Raw genomic sequence first — 27822 nt, 5'->3', positions numbered from 1 at the left:
ATATAGTGGCAAAGTAAAAGAAACCGCAAATGAGGTGTAACTGATCACTGGATTGACCCTAACATTTAGAGAGACAAAAAGGCTCCTGGTAAAAATAACCATTATCTTGGATAGTAAAGAATATTGCAACAGCTGTGTAGATTTCACACTATATATTGAATTGATTTTTTTCCAAACCAAAATACTCTGGTGTAATTGCAATGTCTGAGCAAAATCTAAAAAGTTTGGACGTCTGACTTGCTTAGTTCAGTTAACAGTGCTAAATATAAAACCTGCAAATATTTCCACCATTCAGAAACCCAGATTACTTTCGGGGTTTGATATATTTTTAAAATTGATCATTGAATGTAGACTTGTCAACTTTTTTGCTTGGTTTTTAGGTATAAAACCAGAAGGGCTGCTTCGGACAAATTACAGTTCAGTATTCACACACATTGCTGCAAGTCTTCATGGATTTCATAATGTTATGAAAGGTGAGAATAAACGAGGGGTAAGGAATTTAAAATGGGCTACATCTTAATTATGTTGGATGCCTGGTTTTGAAAGTAAGGCTAAATATATCTACATCCAGTAATTTAGCTTGTAAAGGGTTACGTTAAAGGCCGAAAGACCTAAAATTAGACCACCCAACATAATTTTAGTTTGCAGGTTTGTGTACGCCTATTGTGGTGCCTCCACTGTTCTGGCTGTCGCCTTCATTCTTGTTAGTAGGCAGGGTATTAAAATAGACAATAATAATGCTCTGGGTGCTTCAGAGAGCAGGATTCTTCTGGTTTCAGTGCTCTGCTTGCTCTAATGAAACTGATGTGTAGAGTGGAAGGACAGTGAAATCTACATGTTTTCTCATATAGAATCATAGGACTGGGAAGGACCTTGAGAGGTCATCTAGTCCAGTCCCCTGCATTCATGCCAGGACTAAGCATTATCTAGACCATTCCTGACAGGTGTTTGTCTAACTTGCTCTTAAAAATCTCCAATGATGGAGATTCCACAACCTCCCTAAGGAATTTATTCCAGTGCTTAACCACCCTGACAGGAAGTTTTTCCTAATGTCCAATTTAAACCTCCCTTGCTGTAATTTAAGCCCATTGCTGCTTGTCCTGTCCTCGGAGGTTAATTCTTCTCTCCTCCTTGTAACAACCTTTTATGTACTTGAAAACTTATCATGTCCCCTCTGTCTCCTCTTTTCCAGATTAAACAAACCCATTTTTTTTAATCTTCCCTCAAAGGTCATGTTTTCTCAATCTTTAATAATTTTTGTTGCTCTTCTAATACATCCCAGAATGATGTTTGCTTTTTTTGCAACAGTGTTACACTGTTGACTCATATTTAGTTTCTGGTCTGCTATGACCCCTAGATCCCTTTCCGCAGTACTCCTTTCTAGGCAGTCATTTCCCATTTTGTATGTGTGCAACTAATTGTTCCTTCCTAAATGGAGTACTTTGCATTTGTCCTTATTGAATTTCATCCTATTTACTTTAGACCATTTCTCCAGTTTGTCCAGATCATTTTGAATTTTAATCCTATCCTCCAAAGCACTTGCAACCCCCCCCCAGCTTGGTATTGTCCCCAGACTTTTTATAAGTGTACTCTCTCTGTCATTATCTAAATCATTGAAGATATTGAACAGAACCGGACCCAGAATTTATTCCTGTGGGACCCCACTCGTTATTCCCATCCAGCTTGACTGTGAACCACTGATAACTACTCTCTGGGAACAGTTTTCCAACCAGTTTTGCATCCACCTTATAGTAGCACCATCTAGGTTGCATTTCCCTTGTTTGTTTGAGAAAGATATGCAAGACAGTATCAAAAGCTTTACTAAAGTCAAGATCTTCCATGTCTATCGCTCCCCCCCCCCATCCACTCCCATATGTAATGTATGTATGTGCATGCTCATCATCATAAACATCCCAGGTGATGGAGAGTCTCAACCATCTGATACTGGAATTTTCCTAACAATTTTCTCCATGGAGGGGATGGAGCTGGGGGTTTTCTAGAATATGTATATATTTACTAGAATATGTATAATAAATGAGAAACTTGAGAGATGCTCAGCTTTGACACTGTCCCGCTGACTTTTTCACAGAAGGTATAATTTAATGATGTATAGAAGACATCTATATATTGTTCAAACAGACTATATTGTATTTGACTTTTTTTTATTAGTGATAGTTGGTTACTAATCGGGGAGGGGGGGAATTAATTTAAAATTTTTAAATGCCTTTACAAAATGCTAAACATGTTAGAACTCTTTCTAGAACCAAGTCTATTGAGATTATTGGTGCTAAAGGAAAGAAGGTAAATTTAGTTGACTTATTTTAATACTGTAACTCTAGTCAACTGTATAAATATTTGCATTCTGTAACTGGCAGTGAGATATTTCCATTGTTCAGTCTGTTAGCAATTTTTCTGCAGTTTATTACTACATACTGCAGTTCCTGTTTTTAAAAGTTGGTTGTACTGGAGATCATTAATTCAATCAAAATTGTTTGTTTTCAATACGCACTTACAAAATGGACAAATTATCATTGACGCAATGACAGACACAATAGGATTACTGGGCACCAGAGGATATGTTACTGAAAGACTAACGTGAAGATTCCTTGCTGAACAAAAATAACTACAAAGAGTAGGAGAAATTGTTGCACCATTAGGATGGTGAAAAGCTGCTGAGATGTTTTGGGTATCATATATATGTGTGTGTGTGTGTGTTCATAAAAAGTAGCCAGGTGTTGAAGTTGGAGGAGTCTTTTCTAGCATCTATTTTTTCCATAGCATAGATTTGTCACAACAATCCCTCTTTCTAGTGCTCGTGAGCTGCTGCAACCTTGAGCAATTCATTTAGGGTCAGATTTTCAGAAGTGCCCAGCATCCACTACTCTTAATTGGTAGCAATTAAGGGTGGAGTATAGGAAAGAATATAATGTAGTAATTAACACAATGTAATTGTTTTCATTTAGAAATTTCCAAGCACTACAGTCAGAAAGCTGCCTTAGAACATGAGCTTCCAACAGCCACACAGAAACTTATAACAACAAATGACTGCATCTTGTCCTCAGTAGTGGCTTTAACAAGTGGAGCAGGCAAGGTAATTTGTTTCCTAGCCAAAATCTAATTGTGTCAACCTAAATTAGTTTTTAAAATCTCACTTTTCTCAAAGATTTAACTCATGTTAAATCTTTAATCTTTACATACTTCATAAAGACCTCAAGAGTTAAGCTGTCAATTAATTGCAGTTAACTCACGCGATTAACTCAAATATTGATTGTGATTTAAAAAAATTGTGATTTTAAAAAATTAATAGTGATTAATCACAGCTTTGATCACATTGTTAAACAATAGAATACCTATAGAAATTTATTAAATATTTTGGATGTTTTTCTGCATTTTCATATTGTATTCTGTACTTTAATTGAAATCAAAGTGTATATTTTTTATTACAAATATTTGCACTGTAAAATGATAAACAAGAGTATTTTTCAATTCACCTCCTACAAGTACTGTAGTGCAGTCTGTTGTGAAAGTGCAACTTACAAGTGTAGATTTTTTTTTGGTTACACAACTGCACTCAAAAACAAACAAAGTAAAACTTCAGAGCTTACAAGTCCGCTCAGTCCTCCTCCTTGTTCAGCCAATCGAAGACAAATAAGTTTGTTTACGTTTACAGGAAATAATGCTGCCATCATCTTATTTACAGTGTCACCTGAAAGTGATAACAGGCATTTACATGGCACTTCTGTAGCTGGCATTGCAAGGTATCTATGTGCTAAACATTTGTATGCCCATTCATGCTCCAGCTACCATTCCAGAGGCCATACTTCGATGCTGATGATGCTTATTTAAAAAAAAAAAATCAGTTAATTAAATTTGTGACTTAACTCCTTGGGGCAGAATTGTATGTGTGCTCTGTTTTACTACATTCTGCCATATATTCATGTTATAGCAGTCTTGGTTGATTGCCCAGCACATGTTGTTCATTTTAAGAACACTTTCACTGCAGATTTCACAAAAAGCAAAGAAGGTACCAATGTGAGATTTCAAAAGATAGCTACAGCTCTCGACTCAAGGTTTAAGAATCTGAAGTGTCTTCCAAAACCTAAGGGATGAGATATAGAGCATGATTTCAGAAGTCTTAAAAGAGCAACACTTCGATGCAGAAACTACCAGAACCTGAACCACCAAAAAAGAAAATCAGCCTTCTGCTGGTGGCATCTGACTCAGATAATGAAAATGAACATGTCAGTCTGCGCTGCTTGGGATTGTTATCAAGCAGAATCCATCATCGGCGTGTCCTCTGGACTAATGGTTGAAGATGCATATGAATCTTTAGTGCATCTGGCACGGAAATACCTTGCAATGCCAGCTATAACGCCTGTTCTTGCTTTCTGGTGACATTGTAAACAAGAAATGGGCAGCATTATCTCCTGCAAATGTAAACAAACTTGTTTGTCTGAGCAATTGGCTGAAGAAGTAGGACTGAATGAACTTGTAGGCTCTAAAAATTTTACACTTATTTTTGAATGCAGTTTTTTGTACATAATTCTACATTTGTAAGTTCAACTTTCATGATAAAGAGATTGCATTACAGTACTTGTATTAGGCGAATTGAAATACTATTTTGTTTTTTACAGTGCGAATACTTTTAATCAAATAAAGTGAGCACTGTACACCTTGTATTCTGTTGTAATTGAAATCAATATATTCAAAAATGTAGAAAACATCCAAAATATTTAAATAAATGGTATTTTTTGTTTAATGGTGCGATTAATTGCGATTAACTTTTTTAATTGCTTGGCAGCCCTAGTAAAGATCTGATATATTCTAAAATTTTTAGATCCATTTTTAAAAAGCTATTTGCATATTAGTTTGCTAATGTTGTGATACATCGCAGTACTGCCAAAGATACATGCTTAATAGAGGAGCAGGCACAATTGCAAATGATCTTTGTTTAGTTCATGCCTGTGCAATATGTGAGTTTTGTAAAGCCCCTAATAAATTTGTACTTGCAATTTTAATATGAACTTCAGTTCCATGACTATTTTCTCTCTTCAAGTAGCTCTTTTGTTGTTTCTGCCACTTTTTTTTTTAAATTTAAAGTAAAAATCTTGCTTGACCTGTCTAGATTGCCTCATTCTTTAGCAACAACTTAGACCACTTCACAGCTTCATTGAGCTATGGGCCTAAGGGAAGGACAGAGTTCATGAGCCCTCTATCAGCTGAATGTATGCTCCAGTACAAGAAGAAAGCAGTTGCCTTCATGAAATCTTTAAAGAAGGTGTGTGTGTTCAGCTAACATTTACATTCAAGGAGAGAAGGCAAAGGATAGTATCTAATTTAGTTACCTTAGACAATAGAATCCTCTTAATCAGGATGCCATATGGAATGTACTTTCATCCCCCATGAAACAAGAATTAATGGTTATCGGAACCATTTTAATAGTATAGTAGAACCTCCAGAGTTGCAAACGCCGTTACGAACTGGCCAGTGTCATTTGGAACTGGTAGTACACAATTGAGCACATCAGAGACCAAAAATAATAATAAAGCAAATACAATACACTACTGTGTTAAACATAAATTGCTAAAAAAATAAAAGGGAAAGCATTTTTCTTCTGCATAGTAAAGTTTCAAAGCTGTATTAAGTCAATGTTAGGTTGTAAACTTTTCAAAGAACAACCATAATGTTTTGTTCAGAGTTGCGAACATTTCAGAGTGACGAACAACCTCCTTTCCCAAGGTGTTCGTAACACTGAGGTTCTACTGTAATGCTGTTATCTGAGGAATGGGGGTGGCAGAGCACCCTGGGTTGAGAGCAAGTTCTGATCTTAACTGTTCGCCCATTTGCACCAGTAGGGTCCGCTGCAAGGCTGCTGAAAAGGTAGCCCACTTGTGTGTGGTTTGTTCTTTCCATATGAATAGCCAGGAACATACAGTAAAGTTCACATTCCACACGTATTTCTTTAAAGGGACTGGCAACAGATTCATAGATTCATAGATACTAAGGTCAGAAGGGACCGTTCTGATCATCTAGTCCGACCTCCTGCACAGCGCAGGCCACAGAATCTCACCCACCCACTCCTATGAAAAACCTCACCCATGTCTGAGCTATTCAAGTCCTTAAATCATGGTTTAAAGACTTCAAGGAGCAGAGAAGCCTCCCTCAAGTCAACCGTGCCCCATGCTACAGAGGAAGGCGAAAAACCTCCAGGGCCTCTCCAATCTGCCCTGGAGGAAAATTCCTTCCCGACCCCAAATATGGCGATCAGCTAAACCCTGAGCATATGGGCAAGATTCACCAGCCAGATACCCAGGAAAGAATTTTCTATAGTAACTCAGATCCCATCCATCTAATATCCCATCTCAGGGGATTTGGCCTATTTACCCTGAATATTTAAAGATTACTTACCAAAATCCCATCATACCATCTCCTCCATAAACTTATCGAGTAGAATCTTAAAACCAGATAGATCTTTTGCCCCCACTGCTTCCCTTGGAAGGTTATTCCAAAACTTCACTCCTCTGATGGTTAAAAACCTTCATCTGATTTCAAGTCTAAACTTCCTGGTGGCCAGTTTATACCCATTTGTTCTTGTGTCCACATTGGTGCTGAGCTTAAATAATTCCTCTCCCTCTCCCGTATTTATCCCTCTGATATATTTATAGAGAGCAATCGTATTTCCCCTCAACCTTCTTTTAGTTAGGCTAAACAAGCCAAGCTCCTGAAGTCTCCTTTCATAAGACAAGTTTTCCATTCCTTGGATCATCCTAGTAGCCCTTCTCTGTACCTGCTCCAGTTTGAATTCATCCTTTTTAAACATGGGAGACCAGAACTGCACACAGTATTCTAGGTGAGGTCTCACCAGTGCCTTGTATAACGGTACTAAAACCTCCTTATCCCTACTGGAAATGCCTCTGCTGATGCATCCCAAAACCGCATTAGCTTTTTTCACAGCCATATCACATTGGCAGCTCATAGTCATCCTATGATCAACCAATACTCCAAGGTCCTTCTCCTCTTCTGTTACTTCTAATTGATGCGTCCCCAGCTTATAACTAAAATTCTTGTTATTAATCCCTAAATGCATAACCTTACACTTCTCACTATTAAATTTCATCCTATTACTATTACTCCAGTTTACAAGGTCATCCAGATCCTCCTGTATAATACTCCGATCCTTCTCTGAATTGGCAATACCTCCCAGCTTTGTATCATCTGCAAACTTTATTAGCACACTCCCACTTTTTGTGCCAAGGTCAGTAATAAAAAGATTAAATAAGATTGGTCCCAAAACCGATCCCTGAGGAACTCCACTGGTAACCTCCCTCCGACCTGACAGTTCGCCTTTCAGTAGGACCCGTTGCAGTCTCCCCTTTAACCAATTCCTTATCCACCTTTAGATGTTCATATTGATCCCCATCTTCTCCAATTTAACTAATAATTCCCCATGTGGCACGGTATCAAATGCCTTACTGAAATCTAGGTAAATTAGATCCACTGCATTTCCTTTATCTAAAAGATCTGTTACTTTTTCAAAAAAGGAGATTAGGTTGGTTTGGCACGATCTACCTTTTGTAAAACCATGTTGTATTTTGCCCCATTTACTATTGACTTCAATGTCCTTAACTAATTTCTCTTTCAAAATTTTTTCCAGGACCTTGCATACTACAGATGTCAAACTAACTGGCCTGTAGTTACCCGGATCACCTTTTTTCCCTTTCTTAAAAATAGGAACTATTAGCAATTCTCCAATCATTCGGTACTACTCCTGAGTTTACAGATTCATTAAAAATTCTTGCTAATGGTCTTGCAATTTCAGGTGCCAATTCCTTTAATATTCTTGGATGAAGATTATCTGGGCCCCCCGATTTAGTCCCATTAAGCTGTTTCAGTTTTGCTTCTACCTCTGATATGGTAATACCTACCTCTATATCCTCCTTCCCATTTGTCATGCTACCATTATCCCCAAGATCCTCTTTAGCCTTATTAAAGACTGAGGCAAAGTATTTGTTTAGATATTGGGCCATGCCTAGATTATTTTTAACCTCCACTCCATCCTCAGTGTTAAGCGGCCCCCCTTCTTCCTTCTTAGTTTTCTTCTTATTTATATGGCTATAGAACCTTTTACTATTGGTTTTAATTCCCTTTGCAAGGTCCAACTCTACTCGACTTTTAGCCTGTCTCACTTTATCCCTACATGTTCTGACCTCAATTAGGTAGCTTTCCTTGCTGATCCCTCCCATCTTCCACTCCCTGTATGCTTTCTGCTTCTTCTTAATTACCTCTCTAAGACGTTTGCTCATCCAGCTTGGTCTACAACTCCTTCCTATGAATTTTTTCCCCTTTCTTGGGATACAGGCTTCCGATAGCTTCTGCAGCTTTGATTTAAAGTAATCCCAGGCCTCCTACCTTTAGATCCATAAATTCTTCAGTCCAATCCACTTCCCTAACTAATTTCCTTAATTTTTGAAAGTCAGCCCTTTTGAAATCAAAAACTCTAGTTGCAGATTTATTTTTGTTAATCCTTCCATTTAGTTTGAACTGAATTAGCTCATGATCACTTGAGCCAAGATTGTCCCCTACAACCATTTCTTGTATGAGGTCCTCGCTACTCACCAAAATTTAAATCTAAAATGGCATCCCCTCTAGTCAGTTCAACTACTTGGTGAAGGAATCCATCAGCTATCGCATCTAGGAAAATCTGAACCCTATTATTATTACTAGCACTGGTCCTCCAGTCTATATCTGGGAAGTTAAAGTCTCCCATGATCATGCAGTTTCCATTAGTATTTTACTTTATTAAAGACATTTAAAAAGGGCTCTATCCATATCCAAATTAGATCTTTGAGGTCTATAGCACACCCCAAGCACTATCGTAGGAGAGGCTTTACTAGTTTTCTTCCCCAATGTAATTTTTGCCCAGACGGACTCTCTTATCCATTGCATCGCTTCTTATTTCTTTACATTCTACCTCATCATTGATATACAATGCTACTCCACCCCCTTTACCTTTGTTTCTGTCTTTCCTAAAGAGCACATACCCTTCAATACCTGTAGTCCAGTCATGACTACTATTCCACCATGTTTCTGTTATCCCTATAATATCTGTTTTCACTTCCTGCACCAGTAGCTCTAGTTCCTCCATTTTGTTACCTAGGCTCCTCGCATTGGTGTACAAACATCTTAATTTTTGCTGTTTGGACTTGCTCACATTTTGTACCCTATTAGGCACAGTCATTCTACAGCCAGTATAACCTATTAGACTAGTATCCACACCGCCCTCGCTCCTTATATACATTCTCCTACCCATGGCTGTATCCTTTCTTACTTCATCATCTTCCCTCTCAATGCTAAAATCTGGTGTGGAGATTTTCTGGACATCTCCCATCCATCTCCCCCCAATTCCTAGTTTAAAGCTCTCTTTATCAGTTGTGCCAGCCTCCATCCTAGAAGTCTATTTCCTTTCCTACTCAGATGAAGTCCATCCCGAGAGAACTGACCTCTGTCCGTGAATGCCTCCCAGTGGCCATACATCCCAAAGCCCTCCTTATAGCACCACTGCCTAAGCCATCTGTTGACAGTCATAATCTTGTCACACCTTTGTTGCCCTTCTCTAGGAACAGGAAGGATCCCGCTAAAGATCACCTGAGCCTCAATTTCCTTAAGTGTCTTCCCCAGCCTAGCATAGTCTCCCTTAATACTTTCCAGCGAGAATCTAGCCGTATCATTTGTTCCCACATGAAGGATAATTAGGGGATTCTTTCCCGCTCCCTTTAGGATCCTTTTCAACCTCAGGTCTACATCCCGTATCTTAGCACCTGGAAGACAGCACACCCTTCTATTCTCTGGATCAGCTCTAGTTACAGGCCTGTCTATTCTTCTCAATAAAGAGTCCCCGATCACCTAGACCTGCCTTTTCCTGGTGACAGTGCTATTCTCCAGTCTCTCCCCTGTTCCCTCTGGCTGCAAGTTCTTTCCATTCCTATTTTCCCTTACAATCTTCTTCAACCCATCCTGTATCCTCCTGGGGCTCATATTTGGTGTAGTCTCCCTTGACTCTCCCCCTTTTTCTGTAGGACTAGCCTCTTTTCTTCCTTACCCTTCCACCTTCAACAAGTACCTGCTGAGCCCCTTCTTCATTTTCCAACTCTGCAAACCTGTTCCTAAGCTCTATTTCTCCTTCACTAGCCCGTCTTTTTCTCTGCCTGGTTCTTTGAGTCACATGTTTCCACTGACCACTTTCCTCATCCAGTCTCTCCTCAAAATTCCCCAGCCCTGCTTCCATCTGAGTCTGAGCTTTTCCCTTCAGATACCTCATATCTTTGCTCCATCATCTGCTCAAACCCCTTCCTAAACTCAACCAGACTTTCCACCTGCATCTCCAAACCTCGGATCTTTTCCTCCATCAGCTCTATCAGACGACATTTCATGCAGAAAAAACTCTTACCGGTTCCCCCCTCCAGGATCATGTACATACCACAGCTTCCACATCCAATCATCCTCAATGTGTCTTTCACTACAGGAGTCACTCCCACAGCTGCCTCTGTATCTGTCATCTCCTTCCCACTTAAGTCCTGTTAATCTGTGAAACAGAAGCCACACCGAAAAGACCACCCCCCCAGCAAAAACAAACCCCAAACAAGCACCACAATACAAACTCCCCTGTTTACAACTGTTTGCTAGCTCCTGTGCCGCTGCAGCTGTCTGTGTCACTGCCTGACTGGCTGGCTACCTTTATAGGGCCCCTAGTCAGAAGCCCCACCCCCTAAGCAGGGCTCAGCTGCTCTCTCAGCACAAAGCCCCACCCCCTAATCAGGCTCAGCTGCTCTCCCAGCACAAAACCCTATATACACACACACACACACAAATACTAAAAATACAAAACCAAGTACAACTACCTTCTCCTCCAACAGAACTCCCACTCAAACTCCCCTGTTTAAAGCTCTGTTTGCTAGCTCCTGTGCCGCTGCAGCTGTCTGCAGTTAGAGAGGGAAACTGACAAAAACAGCATAAAGTGGAAACACAAAATTTGTATATAAAGATGAAAAAGTGCTTTGCAAATAATGAACCCTGCTAAACAAAAAGATTCAAGCACCACTAAATCTCCTAAAAAAGCTTACATTGATTCCTGAGGGGATGTCCCAGTTAAGTAGACTTCAAACATGTCCTAAGTGGCATGTGTACTGTACTAATCATCTTGCCTTCGTTGGAGACCCAAGTGGTTTGTATTAGCAGATAGGGAAACCAAACGAAAGAAATTTTAAACATGCGAAGCAGAACTCTTCACCTTGTTTTTAGCAAGGTGGGGGGATTTGATAGCTGCTTTCAACTACCTGAAAATGGGTTCCAAAGAGGATGGATCTAGCCTGTTCTTAGTGGTCTCAGATGACAGAACAAGGAGTAATGGTCTCAAGTTGCAGTGGAGGAGTTTTAGGTTGGGTATTAGGAAAAACTTTTTCTCTAGGAGGGTGGTGAAGCACTGGAATGGGTTACCTAGGGAGGTGGTGGAATCTCCTTCCTTAGAGGTTTTTAAGGTCAGGCTTGACAAAGCCCTGGCTGGGATGATTTAGTTGGGGATTGGCCCTGCTTTGAGCAGGGGGTTGGACTAGATGATCTCCTGAAGTCCCTTCCAACCCTGATATTCTGTGATGATTCTAAGGACAGTGGGGAGGCAGGGAGGAGGAGAACAAGAAAAGAATATGGAAAATATATAACCTGATTTACTGTGAAAGTTTTTGTTGTTTCTTTGGTTATAGCCCTGTTCAGATTCAGTGCCTTATGAAGAGGCTTTGGCCAATCGCAGAGTTCTTCTGAGTTCCACAGAAAGTAGAGAAGGTCTTGCACAACAGGTATTCTTGTATATATGTTGACAAATGTGTTTGCACGCTGTTTTTGTTAGAAAAAAGTTATGTCTAAAGGTCACGCAGACTAACTCAAATTAGTACATGTTATAAATCTAAAATTTCAATTTTTTATCTGTAAACACTGACAGATTATACTTGCTTTACCATTTCTGTAATTAGTTGCAAGCTGATCTATAAAATCTGTTCTTATTAGGGAGAACTTTTCTTGAGCCTTCTTCATAGATGAATGTTTAGTTCACATTTCTATAGTAGGAAGACAGTCGTAACCTTTTAGTAAAGAGAATTCTGGAATTGTAGATGTGGGATGGAAAAGGGAATTTGATTTGGTTTGAGCCTGGCACAAACTACAAAGAAGGAAACTTGTGCCCAGTCACTAAACTGAAGTTTGCGTGCTCTTCTGAGAAGGAAGAACTGATATGACAACCTAATTACTTATCACTCACCTGAAGTTACATTTTTAATTAGAATGTTGTCATTACACCACCAAATACGAAAACCGATTTGACAAAGTAAATAAAGGGCTGTACAATACTTTTGATTCAGGATGAGTATCTTATTCCTCACAATAATATGCTGCACTGTTATGCAAGAAATTATCAGAGGGGTTGTTACTTGATAAAACAAATGGCCCTCCTCAATTTGAGACTTCAGATTGGTTTGTAGATTTCCCATTTGTTCACTTTACAGTGAACAGTAGCTTTCTGTATTATGGCCAAACAGTATCCAGAAAGAGTGGAGTTTTCTTTCCTATAACACAATACTTTAGGATAGGCCACTTCAACAGCAGCATTATGCTAATTTTTCCATTGTAAACATGAGATCAGATTATTTTTTACAGAATACTTAATTTGGCAAGAAACGCAAAATGTATGCAATTTAGTCTAGCATGTATTATTTAGCATTTCCTGTTCAATTTGGTCATTTCTTGCTCTCTGGTTTTTTTTAAAGAAATGATCTCTAGGACTTTGTACTATTTCTCATAACTTTACTTTCCAGTCAACTGTGTCCTCCTTCAGTTCACAAATGTGTGTTTAGCTCTTATTCTCAGATGTATGGTGTGTTTGATCTGGCATTACCATTCTTATTGTATTCCTGCACTCAGGAGGTAAGATTATGTAGAAGTATATTTATCTGAAGGGATTTTTAATTTAAAATATATCTTCTATTTGATTACTTGGAATTTAAAATGCATTCTATGCATCTTAAATGGTCACTAGCAGGAAAAAATGAATTACGAAGTGTCATAGAGGATCTGTAAGCTTTGGAGAAGCTCTGGGGCAAGAGGAAGCTAAACAAAATTTAATTCTCTTGAGATCCATATTCTGAGTATATGTCAAACTTTTTAGGGATTAGGTAGTGGCTAGTTTGGATAGACTGGGGCCAAGCTAAAGCAGAGGCTAACCACATTAGATCAGCAGTTCTCAAACTGTGGGTCAGGACCCCAAAATGGGTCACGACCCCATTTTAATGGAGTTGCCATGGCTGGTGTTACACTTGCTGGGGCTGAAGCCCTGGGTGACAGGGCTCAGGCTTTGGTTTCAGCCCTTGAAGGCGGGGCTCAGGTTACAGTCCCCCTTCCCCAGGGCTGAAGCCCTTGGGGTTCGTCTTTGGCCCCCTGGCCTGGGACACTGGGGCTCGGGCAGGCTCAGGCTTCAGTCCCCACTCCTGGGGTCTTGTAGTAATTTTTGTTGTCAGAAGGGGGTCGTGGTGCAATGAAGTTTGAGAACACCTGCTCTAGATATTAACTACCTGATCAGTTCAGAGAAATCAGTGGGTTGTTAATGAGCTTTTAATAAACGGAAAAGATCTTATTTAGAGTGTACTAGGGAAGAGGAGTTTAAATGAAATGTATGTGAAATTTTCCAAGACTAAATATTTTTCTATGGCTCTTGAGGGATTGCAGCCCATAAATTTAATTTGTATTTTGTTTGTTGCCTTTATTTTTGCAACGTTTGTTATCAGCTTGCAAATCTTGCGGTTTTGGGATGCATCAGGAGAGGCATTTCCAGTAGGGATAAGGAGGTTTTAGTACCGTTATACAAGGCACTGGTGAGACCTCACCTAGAATACTGTGTGCAATTCTGGTCTCCCATGTTTAAAAAGGATGAATTCAAACTGCAGCAGGTACAGAGAAGGGCTACTAGGATGATCCGAGGAATGGAAAACTTGTCTTATGAAAGGAGACTTCAGGAGCTTGGCTTGTTTAGCCTGACTAAAAGAAGGTTGAGGGGAGATATAATTGCTCTCTATAAATATATCAGAGGGATAAATACAGGAGAGGGAGAGGAATTATTTAAGCTCAGCACCAATGTGGACACAAGAACAAATGGGTATAAACTGGCCACCAGGAAGTTTAGACTTGAAATTAGACGAAGGTTTCTAACCATCAGAGGAGTGAAGTTTTGTAATAGCCTTCTAAGGGAAGCAGTGGGGGCAAAAGATCTATCTGGTTTTAAGATTCTACTTGATAAGTTTATGGAGGAGATGGTATGATGGGATAATGGGATTTTGGTAAGTAATTGATCTTTAAATAGTCAGGGTAAATAGGCCAAATCCCCTGAGATGGGATATTAGATGGATGGGATCTGAGTTACCCAGGAAGGAATTTTCTGTAGTATCTGGCTGGTGAATCTTGCCCATATGCTCAGGGTTTATCTGATTGCCATATTTGGAGTCAGGAAGGAATTTTCTTCCAGGGCAGATTGGAGAGGCCCTGGAGGTTTTTCGCCTTCCTCTGTAGCCTGGGGCATGGTTGACTTGAGGGAGGCTTCTCTGCTCCTTGAAGTCTTTAAACCATGATTTAAGGACTTCAATAGCTCAGACATGGGTGAGGTTTTTCATAGGAGTGGGTGGGTGAGATTCTGTGGCCTGCACTGTGCAGGAGGTCAGACTAGATGATCAGAATGGTCCCTTCTGACCTTAGTATCTATGAATCTTAAAGCTGTGAAATGGCTGGCTGGAGCCAGGCATGCTGCTGTTCAGATTTCCACACACAGTTCTTCTAATCCTGACCTACAACTACTCTGCTATTCTAGCCCTGGATTCCCCTTAATAGAAGATTGCCAATTGTGCTGACTATTTGTGATGTGAGCATTTATCCAGTAGGGACCAACTGAAACCATTAAATGCATTCTACTTTTGACCTAAGCATATTAAACCTAGAACTTTGGGCCTTTAGGCATTAACCTGCTGTAGCATCTAATCTCATTTACTTACTTAGACCATATGTGTTCGGGTAATTCTTAATTTAATTCCCAACACTTCACATTCTACAGTTCAAACACCGTTATCTTTTCCTTAAGGTCCAGCAAAGTTTGGAGAAGATTGCAAAACTGGAGCAGGAAAAGGAACATTGGATGCTTGAGGCCCAGCTAGCCAAAATTAAGTTAGAGAAAGAAAACCAGAAACTAAAGAGCTCACTTAGTGGACAGTTGATTGAGCCTATGCCAGAAAATTCATTTCTGTTGAATGCAGCCGAACAAGAGAAGGAAGAAGCCATAAAAAAGACTTCAAGGGAGCCTGTTAAAAGAATGAGTCTGGTAAGTGACTTTTTCCTCAAATCCTTTTATTTCTCAGCGTGCTGGAGGAAAGATCTTTTACACTTGGAAACAGCAACTTTTTGGTGGTAATGTTGGATCAATGGAACAATATCATTGGAGGTTTTATTATGAAATCATCTAAAATAAATTTAAAGCAGTTTTGAGTCTAAATCAAGTTGACAGGTGATGTCTCCTGCAGAATGGAGGCCTTAGTGATTTGTTTTTTGTATTTTTGGGGTTTTTTTAGACACACCTGACTTGTTCTGCAACTTCATTAATATTACTTATAGGTCCACAAAAGTCACATTGGCAGGAGATGTAAAGAACTGACTTTGTATACTTTTGATTCTGATTTTTAGAGAGCTGATATCCTGCAAGAGGTAACTTACTTAGAGTTGTCCTGAAATATTTACATTTCTCTTACAGACAATATTTTTAGACTACTTAAGCATAGTTGGAAGATACAAATGCTGCTTAACCTGTAATATATCAAATTCCTGAACTGCTAATAAATTGTAACTAGGATAGCTTCCTTGAACTGATGGTGTATATTTGTTATATTGAATAATGTGGACCTGTGATTGCTTATAACAGAATTAACTTTCTTTGCCTTTGGCGTGTCCTGTTGTTCGGTGTCGATGGCTTGTGTTCTTTGTCTCCAAGCATTCTTGTCAAGTGTGTCTTCCAAGCTGAAATTAACCTTTCTCATGTTCTCCTTCAGTGTCTTGAGCCACCTTTTTCTAAGTCTTCCTTGTGGTCTTTGTCCCATTACTAGCTCTTGTACTCTCTGGCAAACATCTCACATGATGCAGCTATCTCAGTCAATACTCCCTCACCTTTTCCACAATGGAGGATACCTGCATCACTGCTTGTACCATTTTATTGCGTACCCTATCAGCTCCTGTCTTACTCTGAGTCCATCTGAGTATTCTCATTTTGGCAGTGTAAAGTAGTTTTTTCTCTTCCTCGTTGGCCAGCATTCTGACCCATACTTCAGGGCTGGCCTAATCATCTTTTATACACTTTGGCCTGTAATTTACTTACAAAATTCCTACTGCAGATAATTCCTATCAACTTGGTCCATTTAGACCAAGCACTCTTCATGTGGCTTCCAACATCTGCATCCACATTCCCATCATGGCCCAACACTGAACTGGGGTATTTAAATTGTTGCATAGACTTTAACTCTACACCGTCGAGTTTTACTGGCTTCTTGTTGTCCCTCTCAAGGAAGCATTGCATGTATTCCATTTTGTATTGGCTGATTTGTAAGACGTTTTCTTTTAATGTGACTTCCAATAGTTCTAGGTCTCTTTTCAGTTAATATTTATCATCAGACCATGACATAATGTCATCAGCGAAAACCACACTGCATGGAGCCTCTCCCCTAACCTCCTGCATCAAGGTGTCCATTACAATCACAAATACAAATGGGTTTAACACTGATACTTGATTTAGACCTACCATCACAGTGAATGACTTGCTGTAGCCACAGCAGCTTCTTGCTACTATTGTGCTATCCTCGTATATGTCCATGATAGTCTGAACATATATCTCTGGCAGAATGTGCAATTACAGGCAACACCATAAATTTTATATAAGAACTCTGTCATAAGCAGTCTCTAAATCCACAAACATTAAGTGCAATTCCTTGCTTTTCTTCCTCTATCTCCTGCAATATTTGGGCTGCAAACACTGCATCCATCATTTACCTTCCTGTCATAAACCCAAATTGTTTGTCACTTTATGCTCCAGTTCTTCCCAGTAATTCTTTCCAGCCATTTAATCATGTGACTCATTGACTTGGTGGGTCAGTAATTACTACATTCTTGCACATCTCCTTTAGGGTTGAAGATAGGGAACAATGTGCTCTTCCTCTACTCATCAGGCATTTTTCCATTATGGAGAATTACATTTAAAAAGTTGAGCACCACAACTCCCTCACGACCGAATGCTTCAAGTGCCTCAGTGGGTACACTGTCCCATATTTCATCATGTGTCGCAATGTCTGAGCCTCCACCATGATGATAGGTCTTGAGAGGTGGTTGCCTGCTCATACTTCCCTCAATGGGTTTTTTGCATTCTTTTCATTGAGTAGTTTCTCATAAAACCGCTGCCACCTCCTAATGATTTCACCATCTTCCACCAGTACTCTGTTTTCATCTTTAACTTGCTTCATGGCTCCCAAGTCCTATGTTTAAGGCCTTTGCTTAATTTTGGCTAATCTATATATTCTTTTTCCCCCTTCCTTTGTTAGTAGTCCTGTATATATGGCTTTCGATGACTGACCTTTAACTTCTGCATCCACTGTGTTTTTCTTTACCAGCTTGTAAAGCTTGATCACTTTGCAATCCTTATATATAATGATCTTTCTTTTAGTCAGGAAGTGATTGATCTGGTACTTGTGGGCACCGCTTCTCTATGTAATTAAGTCTCCCTCTCTCTTGACAATCAGGCCATGGATTCTGGCTAAACCTAAGGTATCCTCACCAGCTTCATTTGTGGTTCCAAAGCCTCATCCTCTGTGATGGTTGTCATAGCCTTCACTATGTTCTCCCACATGTCTGTTGAGATCTGCTCTGATAAGTATTCAGCTTGTGGTATTTCACTTATTTGGTCCATCTTGATCTGGAATTCCTCCTTTTCTTCAGTCATAAAACTGACCTGTGGCACACATCCACATATAACATTTAAATATTTCGTCTAACTTTTATGAGCTGGTCACTCTTCCTTTCGACCCTCTCCATTTTGTCTCTTGGATACAAGCAATGTGCACTCTTCTTCTTTTCAGTGTCTCAGCTTCTTCTCTTGATTTCACATTCCTTATTCCCACATCTAAAGAAACCGTATGTAAATCTTGGGCTCGCTTCTTTAGCCCCATGAGCCCAGAATGCAGTAGGCTTTTCCCATTTTCCACAGCCATTGGGCAAAGTGGTTGCATGCTACTTCTGGGGGACGCCCTAGCATTTTACTGATTATACTACTTGAAGATGAAGACCCATAAAGCATGTGTGATAAGTAGGCTTGGCAGAATTCAGGGTTTTTTTTAAATATAATTTATATTTTAAATTTTCAGTTGTGGGAAATTGAAGGGTGTCATGATAGGATGGAAAATTTATTTAATGACAGTTTGAGGTTCACAAAATTAAAACTTGATGACCTTTAAAACACACACTTTTGACATGTGATGTTGACAATAAGTAAAAGTATATATTCCAGGCACAGTTTTGTTTAGCCTGTAGCTTCTGGGAACATTTCTGTGATCCTTCTAGTTTCTTTAAAGGTGTGTCATTGGCTCTAGAAGTCCCATCTTTATTTTTGCCAGAATGAATCTTTCCTACATAGCTGGGCTAGCGTGAGTTAAAGAAGATGTTTAAAAGCAGAAAGTAACAATTGGGAACATCCTCTGGAATCTGACATGGAGACCTTGTGCATCTTTATTGGGACAGAACTATGGGGAAAACAAGAGAACAAACTCCAAGATGCTAGGGCACTGCAAAATAGAAGAGAGGATAAACAAGTAGGCTTAAAAGTTACCCTAAAAAAAGTTAAGCAGATGCATGCTCTGTGTTGTACCCAAATGGAAGAAGCTCTGCATTCATTACCTTTCCATAGCTGTCTCCAAGTTTCACTGGTTTTCCCTGTCCTTTAGCCTCATCTGTGTAAAGTATGTTCCTAAACTGCATTTGCACCCTAGAATAAGCCTATGAAGATTTGTGCTCATGCCAGCTTTTGAACACTTAGCTCAGTGGGCAAAGGGAAACAGTTTAGAAATACTCATTTCTACGTTTAACACTCGTCATTAGGAAACAGTAGCTGACAATTGAAATAATTGCTATTGGAGAGTTGGGTGATAAATATTCATCAATAGACTTCATTTCATTTTCACCACCTACCCTACTACAGCAATCTCATCCAGTGTGTCAGCCTTGTTAACAGTAGAAATACATCTGTCCAAACTGTGGCAGTATGTTTAACAAATTTCCACTTTACAGTTGTGGACAGACTCAGTCATGGATAGAACACAGAAGCAGACTGAAGTGAAAAAGGAAACCTAGAATTTTGTGTGCTGCAGAGGAAAACCTGATTTAATGTTAGTTTAAAAATGGTTGTATATGGAGTACTTAGTGAGTAGGAAGAAGAGAAACTACTTCCAAGGTGAAGTAATTATGAAGCCAGATGTTGGTCCAATAAAAGACTTCACCCACCTTGTCTCGCTAATATCCTGGGTCCGAGACCGTTACAACTACACTGCATACAACAGATTGCATTGGCAGTTTGTTTGAATGAGAGAGATCACAGAGAAAAATATTTTAATAGGAGTTCTAAGAAATTCAAGATGGACTTCATTGTCATCAAAAGAAGGCCTAAGGAAGTATCTTAGTACAGTGGAACTTGATTTGTCTATTTCTTGCAATAAATTGAGAGAGATATTATAATCAGTCTGACTAGTATTGGCTAATGTTAGGTGGGATCATTCTTCAGATGATCCTTGGTCTGTGTAAAGGAAAATAAAAAAAAAAAAATTCATTAGTTCCTTGGCTAGTCAGCAGCTAGCTTCATAACTCTGCACAAAGTTTCTATAAGTATTTGGTTTAGCCTTTATCTATACTGAAGGGAAAAATCCTTAAGTATCCTGGATACTGTAACTATTTGTAAATTCTCATTGTGAAATATTCGTAAATACTGTGCATCTAGTACTCTGGTATAATTTAATTAGAAATTTTACTTCTAAAAATTTAGTTTAGTGTTGCACCCTCAGGAATTGCTCGTATATGAGCAAAGCCTCATAACTTGTAGCAGTCTTTGAGATTTTGAATTTAAAAAATTTTATCACCTTATTGCTTTTCTTTATAACTAGGTGTCAAAGTGACCTAGTGGAGTGGAGTCTTGTTTTACAGTTCTGAGTTTTTTATTTTCTCCCTTGTTCTAGATTGGAATGTTGACCATGACTACTGACAACAAAGAGGTACTTTATGACTGTTTGATACATATCATTATATGTAATAAAGATTTATACTATGTATAATTCAGAAAGTACTAAAACTTGTGCATGACCAAGTTACTCTGTCAGTTACTTGGAGACCCCTGGAGTTATTTAGTACAATGTGGTAAGAATGAATTCTTGCACAATAACTTTTCCCTAAGACCATCTGAAACTCATCATTTCCTATTGACAGGTTTCAGAGTAGCAGCCGTGTTAGTCTGTATTCGCAAAAAGAAAAGGAGTACCCGTGGCACCTTAGAGACTAACAAATTTATTAGAGCATAAGCTTTCGTGAGCTACAGCTCACTTCATCGGATGCATCGAATGCATCCGATGAAGTGAGCTGTAGCTCACGAAAGCTTATGCTCTAATAAATTTGTTGTTCATTTCCTATTGGTAAGGCTAAGATTTAGTCATGGGTATTTTTAGTAAAAGTCATGGACAATAAACAAAAATTCATGGCCTGGTGATCTGTCCGTGACTAAATCTTGGCTGTTCTGTGAGGCTCTGTGGGGAGAGGGAGCAGCTCTGGGGTGCCTGCTGGTGCTGGGGTGTGTGTGTGCGCATGTGCGTGTATTTGGGGTGCCTGCTGGTGCTTGGGGCGGGGGGGCAGGGTGTCAGCAGCCCAGGAATGCCGATAGTGGTGGGGGAGGAGTGGCCCAGGACCACTGCTGTTACTGGGGGGGGCTGGTGCAGCAGGCCTCAGGGCCACCCAAGGTGCTCAGGCAGCCCTGTGATCAGGCACACCAGCAGGCTGCAGAAGTCAGAGATCCGAGAAAGTCACAGAATCCGTGACAGACTTGCAGCCTTACCTATTGGCGGTAATCCATACTTGATTCTCCAATTTGATCTAACTCTGATAATAGCTTATAGCTCTGGTTTTATTCAACAGACGTGTTCAGATAAGGAATTAAACAAGATGTGAGCTGCACTCTCAAATTATCAAGTTTTCTGCAGCTTTAGAAAGCGTAGCTCTGTATTTGTACTTCAGTGACATAAGCTGGATTCCAAACCTCAGATTGATGATCAAAGGAGGGTTGAAGCAGCAAAAAACCACACATTTATAGGCCTCTCCTAACTCCTTCCCTTTCCTACCTCCTTTGTCTTTCAGTCCAACTAATGGGGAATGTGCCTGGATAACCTCTTCCTTACTCCTATAGTATGCATTTTAAGTGCCCTAAAAATATACTATTCTTTATTTAAACAGGCGATTAGACCAAATAAAACATGACTGGCAGTCACACCAAATGTTATGTTTTAGTGGTACTAAAGAAGTAAAGCTAGCATTTCTTATCACAGCATGAACATTGGGCTAAGATGCAATGTTTTTCTCTCTGATCCTTCAGAGAGCAATTCTGTTGACATGATCTGTAAGAAGAAAAGGAGTACTTGTGGCACCTTAGAGACTAACAAATTTATTTGAGCATAAGCTTTCGTGAGCTACAGCTCACTTCATCAGATGCATTCAGTGGAAAATATAGTGGGGAGATTTATATACATAGAGAACGTGAAACAATGGGTGTTACCATACACACTGTAATGAGTGATCGGGTAAGGTGAGCTATTACCAGCAGGAGAGTTTAGGGGGGGAGGGACCTTTTTGTAGTGATAATCAAGGTGGGCCATTTCCAGCAGTTGACAAGAACATTTGAGGAACGGTGGGGGGGAAATAAATATGGGGAAATACTTTTACTTTGTGTAATGGCCCATCCACTCCCAGTCTTTATTCAAGCCTAAATTAATTGTATCCAGTTTGCAAATTAATTTCAATTCATCAGTCTCTCATCGGAGTCTGTTTTTGAAAGTTTTTTTTTTTTTTTTTTTGTTGAATTGCAACTTTTAGGTCTGTAATCGAGTGACTGGAGAGATTGAAGTGTTCTCCGACTGGTTTTTGAATGTTATAATTCTTGATGTCTGATTTGTGTCCATTTATTCTTTTACGTAGAGACTGTCCAGTTTGACCAATGTACATGGCAGAGAGGCATTGCTGGCACATGATGGCATATATCACATTGGTAGATGTGCAGGTGAACGAGCCTCTGATATTGTGGCTGATGTGATTAGGCCTATGATGGTGTCCCCTGAATAGATATGTGGACACAGTTGGCAACGGGCTTTGTTGCAAAGATAGGTTCCTGGGTTAGTGATTCTGGAAGGGGTGTGTGTGGGGGGGGAATGTTCTCAGGCCTGAGGCCCTATGCCACCAGCACTCCCAGCTATCTTCGAGACACCACTGACTTCCTGAGGAAACGACAATCCATCGGTGTTCTTCCTGAAAACACCATCCTGGCGACTATGGATGTAGAAGCCCTCTACGCCAACATTCCACACACAGATGGACTACAAGCCGTCGGGAACAGTATCCCCGATAATGTCATGGCAAACCTGGTGGCTGAACTTTGTGACATTGTCCTCACCCATAACTATTTCACATCTGGGGACAATGTATACCTTCAAATCAGCGGCACTGCTATGGGTACCCGCATAGCCCCACGGTATGCCAACATTTTTATGGCTGACTTAGAACAACGCTTCCTCAGCTCTCGTCTCCTAATGCCCCTACTCTACTTGCGCTACACTGATGATATCTTCATCATCTGGACCCATGGAAAGGAAGCCCTTGAGGAATTCCACCATGATTTCAACAATTTCCATCCCACCATCAACCTCAGCCTGGACCAGTCCACACAAGAGATCCTCTTCCTGGACACTATGGTGCTAATAAGTGATGGTCACATAAACATCACCGTATACCGGAAACCTACTGACTGCTATTCCTACCTAAATGCCTCCAGCTTTCGACCAGACCAGACCACACGATCCATTGTCTACGGCCAAGCTCTACGATTCAACCGCATTTGCTCCAACCCCTCAGACAGAGACAAACACCTACAAGATCTCTATCATGCATTCTTACAACTACAATACCCATCTGCTGAAGTGAAGAAACAGATTGACAGAGCCAGGAGAGTACCCAGAAGTCACCTACTACAGGACAGGCCCAACAAAGAAAATAACAGAACGCCACTAGCCATCACCTTCAGCCCCCAACTAAAACCTCTCCAACGCATCATCAAGGATCTGCAACCTATCCTGAAGGACGACAATCACTCTCACAGATCTTGAGAGACAGGCCAGTCCTTGCTTACAGACAGCCCCCCAACCTGAAGCAAAAACTCAGCAGCAATCACACAACAGAACCGCTAACCCAGGAACCTATCCTTGCAACAAAGCCCGTTGCCAGCTTTGTCCACGTCTATTCAGAGGACACCATCATAGGGCCTAATCACATCAGCCACACTATCAGAGGCTCATTCACCTGCACATCTACCAATGTGATATATGCCATCATGTGCCAGCAATGCCACTCTGCCATGTACACTGGTCAAACTGGACAGTCTCTACGTAAAAGAATAAATGGACACAAATCAGACGTCAAGAATTATAACATTTAAAAACCAGTCGGAGAACACTTCAATCTCTCTGGTCACTCGATTACAGACCTAAAAGTTGCAATTCTTCAACAAAAACCTTCAAAAACAGACTCCAACGAGAGACTGCTGAATTGGAATTAATTTGCAAACTGGATACAATTAACTTAGGCTTGAATAGAGACTGGGAGTGGATGGGTCATTACACAAAGTAAAACTATTTCCCCCACCTCCCACTGTTCCTCAGACGTTCTTGTCTACTGCTGGAAATGGCCCACCTTGATTATCACTAGAAAAGGTTTTCTCCCCCCCCCTCCCTCCCCCCAGCTCTCCTGCTGGTAATAGCTCATCTTAAGTGATCACTCTCATTACAGTGTGTATGGTAACACCCATTGTTTCATGTTCTCTATGTATATAAATCTCCCCACTGAATGCATCTGATGAAGTGAGCTGTAGCTCACGAAAGCTTATGCTCAAATAAATTTTAGTCTCTAAGGTGCCACAAGTCCTCCTTTTCTTTTTGCGAATACAGACTAACACGGCTGCTACTCTGAAAATTGAACTGTAAGGTTACTCTAAAAGCTGTTGGAAGATGAGATGGGGTTTAAGTGCACTGAGTGCTTCTTTATAAAAGACATATTAAGCCATGTGACTTAGCTGTATAAGAATTCTTTAAAATAAAAGTCTGTCTAGTGTGAACTTCAAAACTTAAATGAAAGACGGTGCAAATGTAGTATGAAAGTTGCCCCAAGCTGGTAATTCATTGTCGTCCACAGAAAAGTGTGGCATTTCTGCAAAAATTTAAAGTCAGATTTCTTTAATCAAACTTCTGAAATGCACATGCAGTTTTGAAAATGTGGCTCCTAATGTCTATGGACTGCTAATGTCCTGGCCATCTTTGAGAATTCTGTCTTTGCTAGAGAAGCCAAGATAACAATTGTGTGGTGAGAAGGGGACAGTAGGTTGTCCTCAAGGATTTGCATCCTCACCAGAAATCCTTTAATGTAAATTGTCTGTTGTATGTTCTACTCCTTGCTCAACTACATAAAATATAACCTTGAGTTTTAGCATTGTTTTTTCAGAAGACTCAAGTTAGTAGTGGTGCACAATATCTGATAAGACTGCTTTTATTTTATAAATGTGTCTGCTCTAAGAAGTGCCAAGCTCAGTCAAATTTTACATGCTTTATAAATAGTCTATCCGATTTGGGCAACTTGCCACTTAGGGGAAAAAAAAAAAACTTTTTCCTGTATAAAGATCTCGGTTATGGCTTTAGTTCTAGTAAAGATAAAGTCATGTTAATTGTTTGATCACATGAGCTCTCACTCTTCAGGCTCCAGATGCTAAGTCCCGTGAAGACTTGATAAAAAATCACTATATGGCAAGGATAGTAGAACTTACGTCTCTCCTACAGCTGGCTGACAGCAAGTCAGTACATTTTCATGCTGAGGTGAGTATCCAGTCAATCTTCTGTACTGAAAACAGTCACTCCTTTCTGAACTTTCTATAGATCAATGTTAGGAACGGCAGGCTCCTACCAAAACACCATGGACAATCTATCCGATGATTTGTTCCTGCAGTTTGGTTGGTTTTGGGGTAGTATTCATAAAAGGCTGTACTTGCTGTGTGTTGCATCAGTTTCTTAATTTTGAATAATTGCTCACTTGTTAATCGGTTGCATTTGGTAATAAGAAAGCACATTGGTTTTAAGTCGCCTAGATATAGGTGGTACACCTGCTTTATTGCTGGCTTTAGCTACCAAACTATATGGAATTGAATTTAAGTCCTTGCCTTAATGCCAGGTGGGGCAGAGGGAGATACTGAGACTTTGGCAGGATAGGAGAGAAGCTGGCTCCAGGCTGGGAAGGAGGTTCCTGGGGTTCCTACCTGGGCCTTATCCAGGCCCTCTGGGTCCCACTCCCCAACCCAATCCCTGCACTGCAGCAGCTGTTCCCCAGCCCAATCCTGGTCCCCGCAGTGGCCGCTCTAGCCCCTCTGGGTCCTGCTTTGACACACCCTCCTCCTTGGCATGTACGAGTTAACAATATTTCTATTGCAGGGATGTTAGCCCCCGCTTGCTGTTCCAACTACAGTAATTTCAAAGAATTTAGCAATTTGATAATGAAGCACTAGAACAAACCTCTCACCTAAAAATTGGAGAATGTTGTATAATTTGGCTTGCTTGACTTCTTTGCAAACTGAGAACTGTTTTAAAGCATTTGTTGCATTTAATTTTAGAATCAGATAAATGCTCCTCATAGGATGAGCAATTTTGCCAGAAACACCTGTAGAACATGCCCCATATTTGGTTAGATTTGCTTTGTCAGCTTTAATATGCACAACTATTATTGGTATGGCAGATAATGAGATAATGTGGAAGAACCATCCTTCCATACTGACATTTTAAGCAATATGTGCATGTGCGTGGCATCTTGAGATCTCATTTGTTTTTATATTTTCTTCAAACAAAACTAATAGATCCTTCTGATCTCAGATATTTTCTACAAATAGTGTCTAAAATGTAAGGTGCTTGTCTATAAAATAAATAAAACCTGAAACTTTAGTTTTTTATAATGTTAAATTACTGTTTAGCTTGTGAAGTTCTGTATAAAAGCTTATTTCTGTAAACCAAAAACTTTACATTTTGAAAGGCCCAAACATTTAGATTTTTAAAAAAACCCTGCCTCAAATAATTTGCTATGTACAATACTCTGCTGACTGATTTATTTTTGTTTTCTTTGATAGTGCCGAGCGCTTGCCAAAAGATTATCTTTAGCTGAGAAGTCTAAGGAATCACTAGTGGAGGAGATGAAATTAGCTAGTCAAAGCATCAGTAGATTACAGGCAAGTGAAATGTTAGCTAAGCAATTCGATGGATACACTCCATGGGATAGTTGTGGGTGGAAAAACATAAAACCCACTGTACGTCCCATGCTAAGTGTGAAAACTGTCATGGCATGTGAGTAGAATCGCAGACCAAACCCACTAATACACATGTTTAAAATTATCGAAGATTGAGTATTAAATGGAGTATGTCTAATTTAAAAAATAGAGAAAATGCTTACAGTAACTGAGATACCATTTTAATGTAAACATATCTTGTGCAAATATTGTCCCTTTTACCCTTTATTATCCTTGGTTGTTTTTTTGGGGGGGTTTTTTTTGTTTGTATTTGTGTGGGGTTGTTTTTTTTTTTTTTTTTTGGCTTCCAAAATTATGGTTAAATCCCAGCTGCTTGGCTGGGGGCAAAACATTATAATGTATATGCATCTACTGTCCCTTCTCTCCTCTTGCCACTCTGCATTTTAATAGGCTGGCTGAAGAGGAGAAATTGACAAGGTTCTTGCTCAATGAACGCTTTAAAATAGAAAAGTCAATTTCACTTCATACAAGAACTTAGCTAGCAGAGAGACTGTGTGAGACGCAGTTACATATATTCACTTTCCCAGTAAAACCCAGAATCATAAATGTACATTGGGGCATCCTCCCTAGCAGCTGGGATTTTTAAGACTATTTCAGCCTTTACTTTTTTTTTCCTTCCCCTGGAAGACTGATGGTGTGTTATAAAACCCACATGGCAACTTAATAAAATAAGTAATTTTAACCATGGTTATCAGACTGTGGACTTGTCAGTTTTAGTTCCTTGAAAAATAGCTCTGCAAAAATGCACCGCGCACTATTTGCACTTAAAATCCAGAGAACTGAACCAAGATAGTTGAGAGAATGAGAAAAGAGAAAATTGTAAATACATAAGTATACAGGAACTTAGAGAGGTTTAACTTTCTGACCCCCCCCCCATATTCAGTGAGTTCAAACCAGTGCTAACTGTAATGAGAAGATGATTCTTTACTTTTTAAACAAACCATTTTTGGCTTGGAAAAGTTTTAGAGGAAGAAAGCTATTTTTCCATGAGTGGTAGTTGCCACAGTGTAGTATTCCTTCTGGCTTTGAACCATCTCGTTTAATTTCTCCTTCACATCATCATAGTCCTCTTTATCATT

General features: G+C 39.8%; 1 protein-coding gene and 1 long non-coding RNA gene across 7 annotated transcripts in view; both read left to right on the top strand.

The window, feature by feature from the left end:
* LOC122459667 overlaps positions 1 to 27822 on the top strand; it is a 1177620-nt gene that overhangs the window by 464577 nt on the left and 685221 nt on the right. The gene's annotated exons all lie outside the window — the stretch shown is intronic.
* Positions 1 to 27822, top strand: part of PPP1R21 (protein phosphatase 1 regulatory subunit 21) — a 68385-nt gene that overhangs the window by 33981 nt on the left and 6582 nt on the right. For all 6 annotated transcript variants that reach the window (XR_006280488.1, XM_038396010.2, XM_043512303.1 and 3 more), the window contains 8 exons: positions 381 to 473; positions 2964 to 3091; positions 5126 to 5278; positions 11757 to 11849; positions 15167 to 15403; positions 20337 to 20372; positions 25155 to 25271; positions 26567 to 26665. Coding sequence is in view for 5 of the 6 variants with exons in the window: in XM_038396010.2 (XP_038251938.1) it covers positions 381 to 473; positions 2964 to 3091; positions 5126 to 5278; positions 11757 to 11849; positions 15167 to 15403; positions 20337 to 20372; positions 25155 to 25271; positions 26567 to 26665 (956 nt within the window). In the remaining variant the exon portion in view is untranslated. The remainder of the gene's footprint in view (positions 1 to 380; positions 474 to 2963; positions 3092 to 5125; positions 5279 to 11756; positions 11850 to 15166; positions 15404 to 20336; positions 20373 to 25154; positions 25272 to 26566; positions 26666 to 27822) is intronic.

This window comes from Dermochelys coriacea, chromosome 3 (genome assembly GCF_009764565.3).
Source record: "Dermochelys coriacea isolate rDerCor1 chromosome 3, rDerCor1.pri.v4, whole genome shotgun sequence".
Taxonomy (NCBI): Eukaryota; Metazoa; Chordata; order Testudines; family Dermochelyidae; genus Dermochelys; species Dermochelys coriacea.
This window is presented reverse-complemented; position numbering and strand designations above follow the sequence as displayed.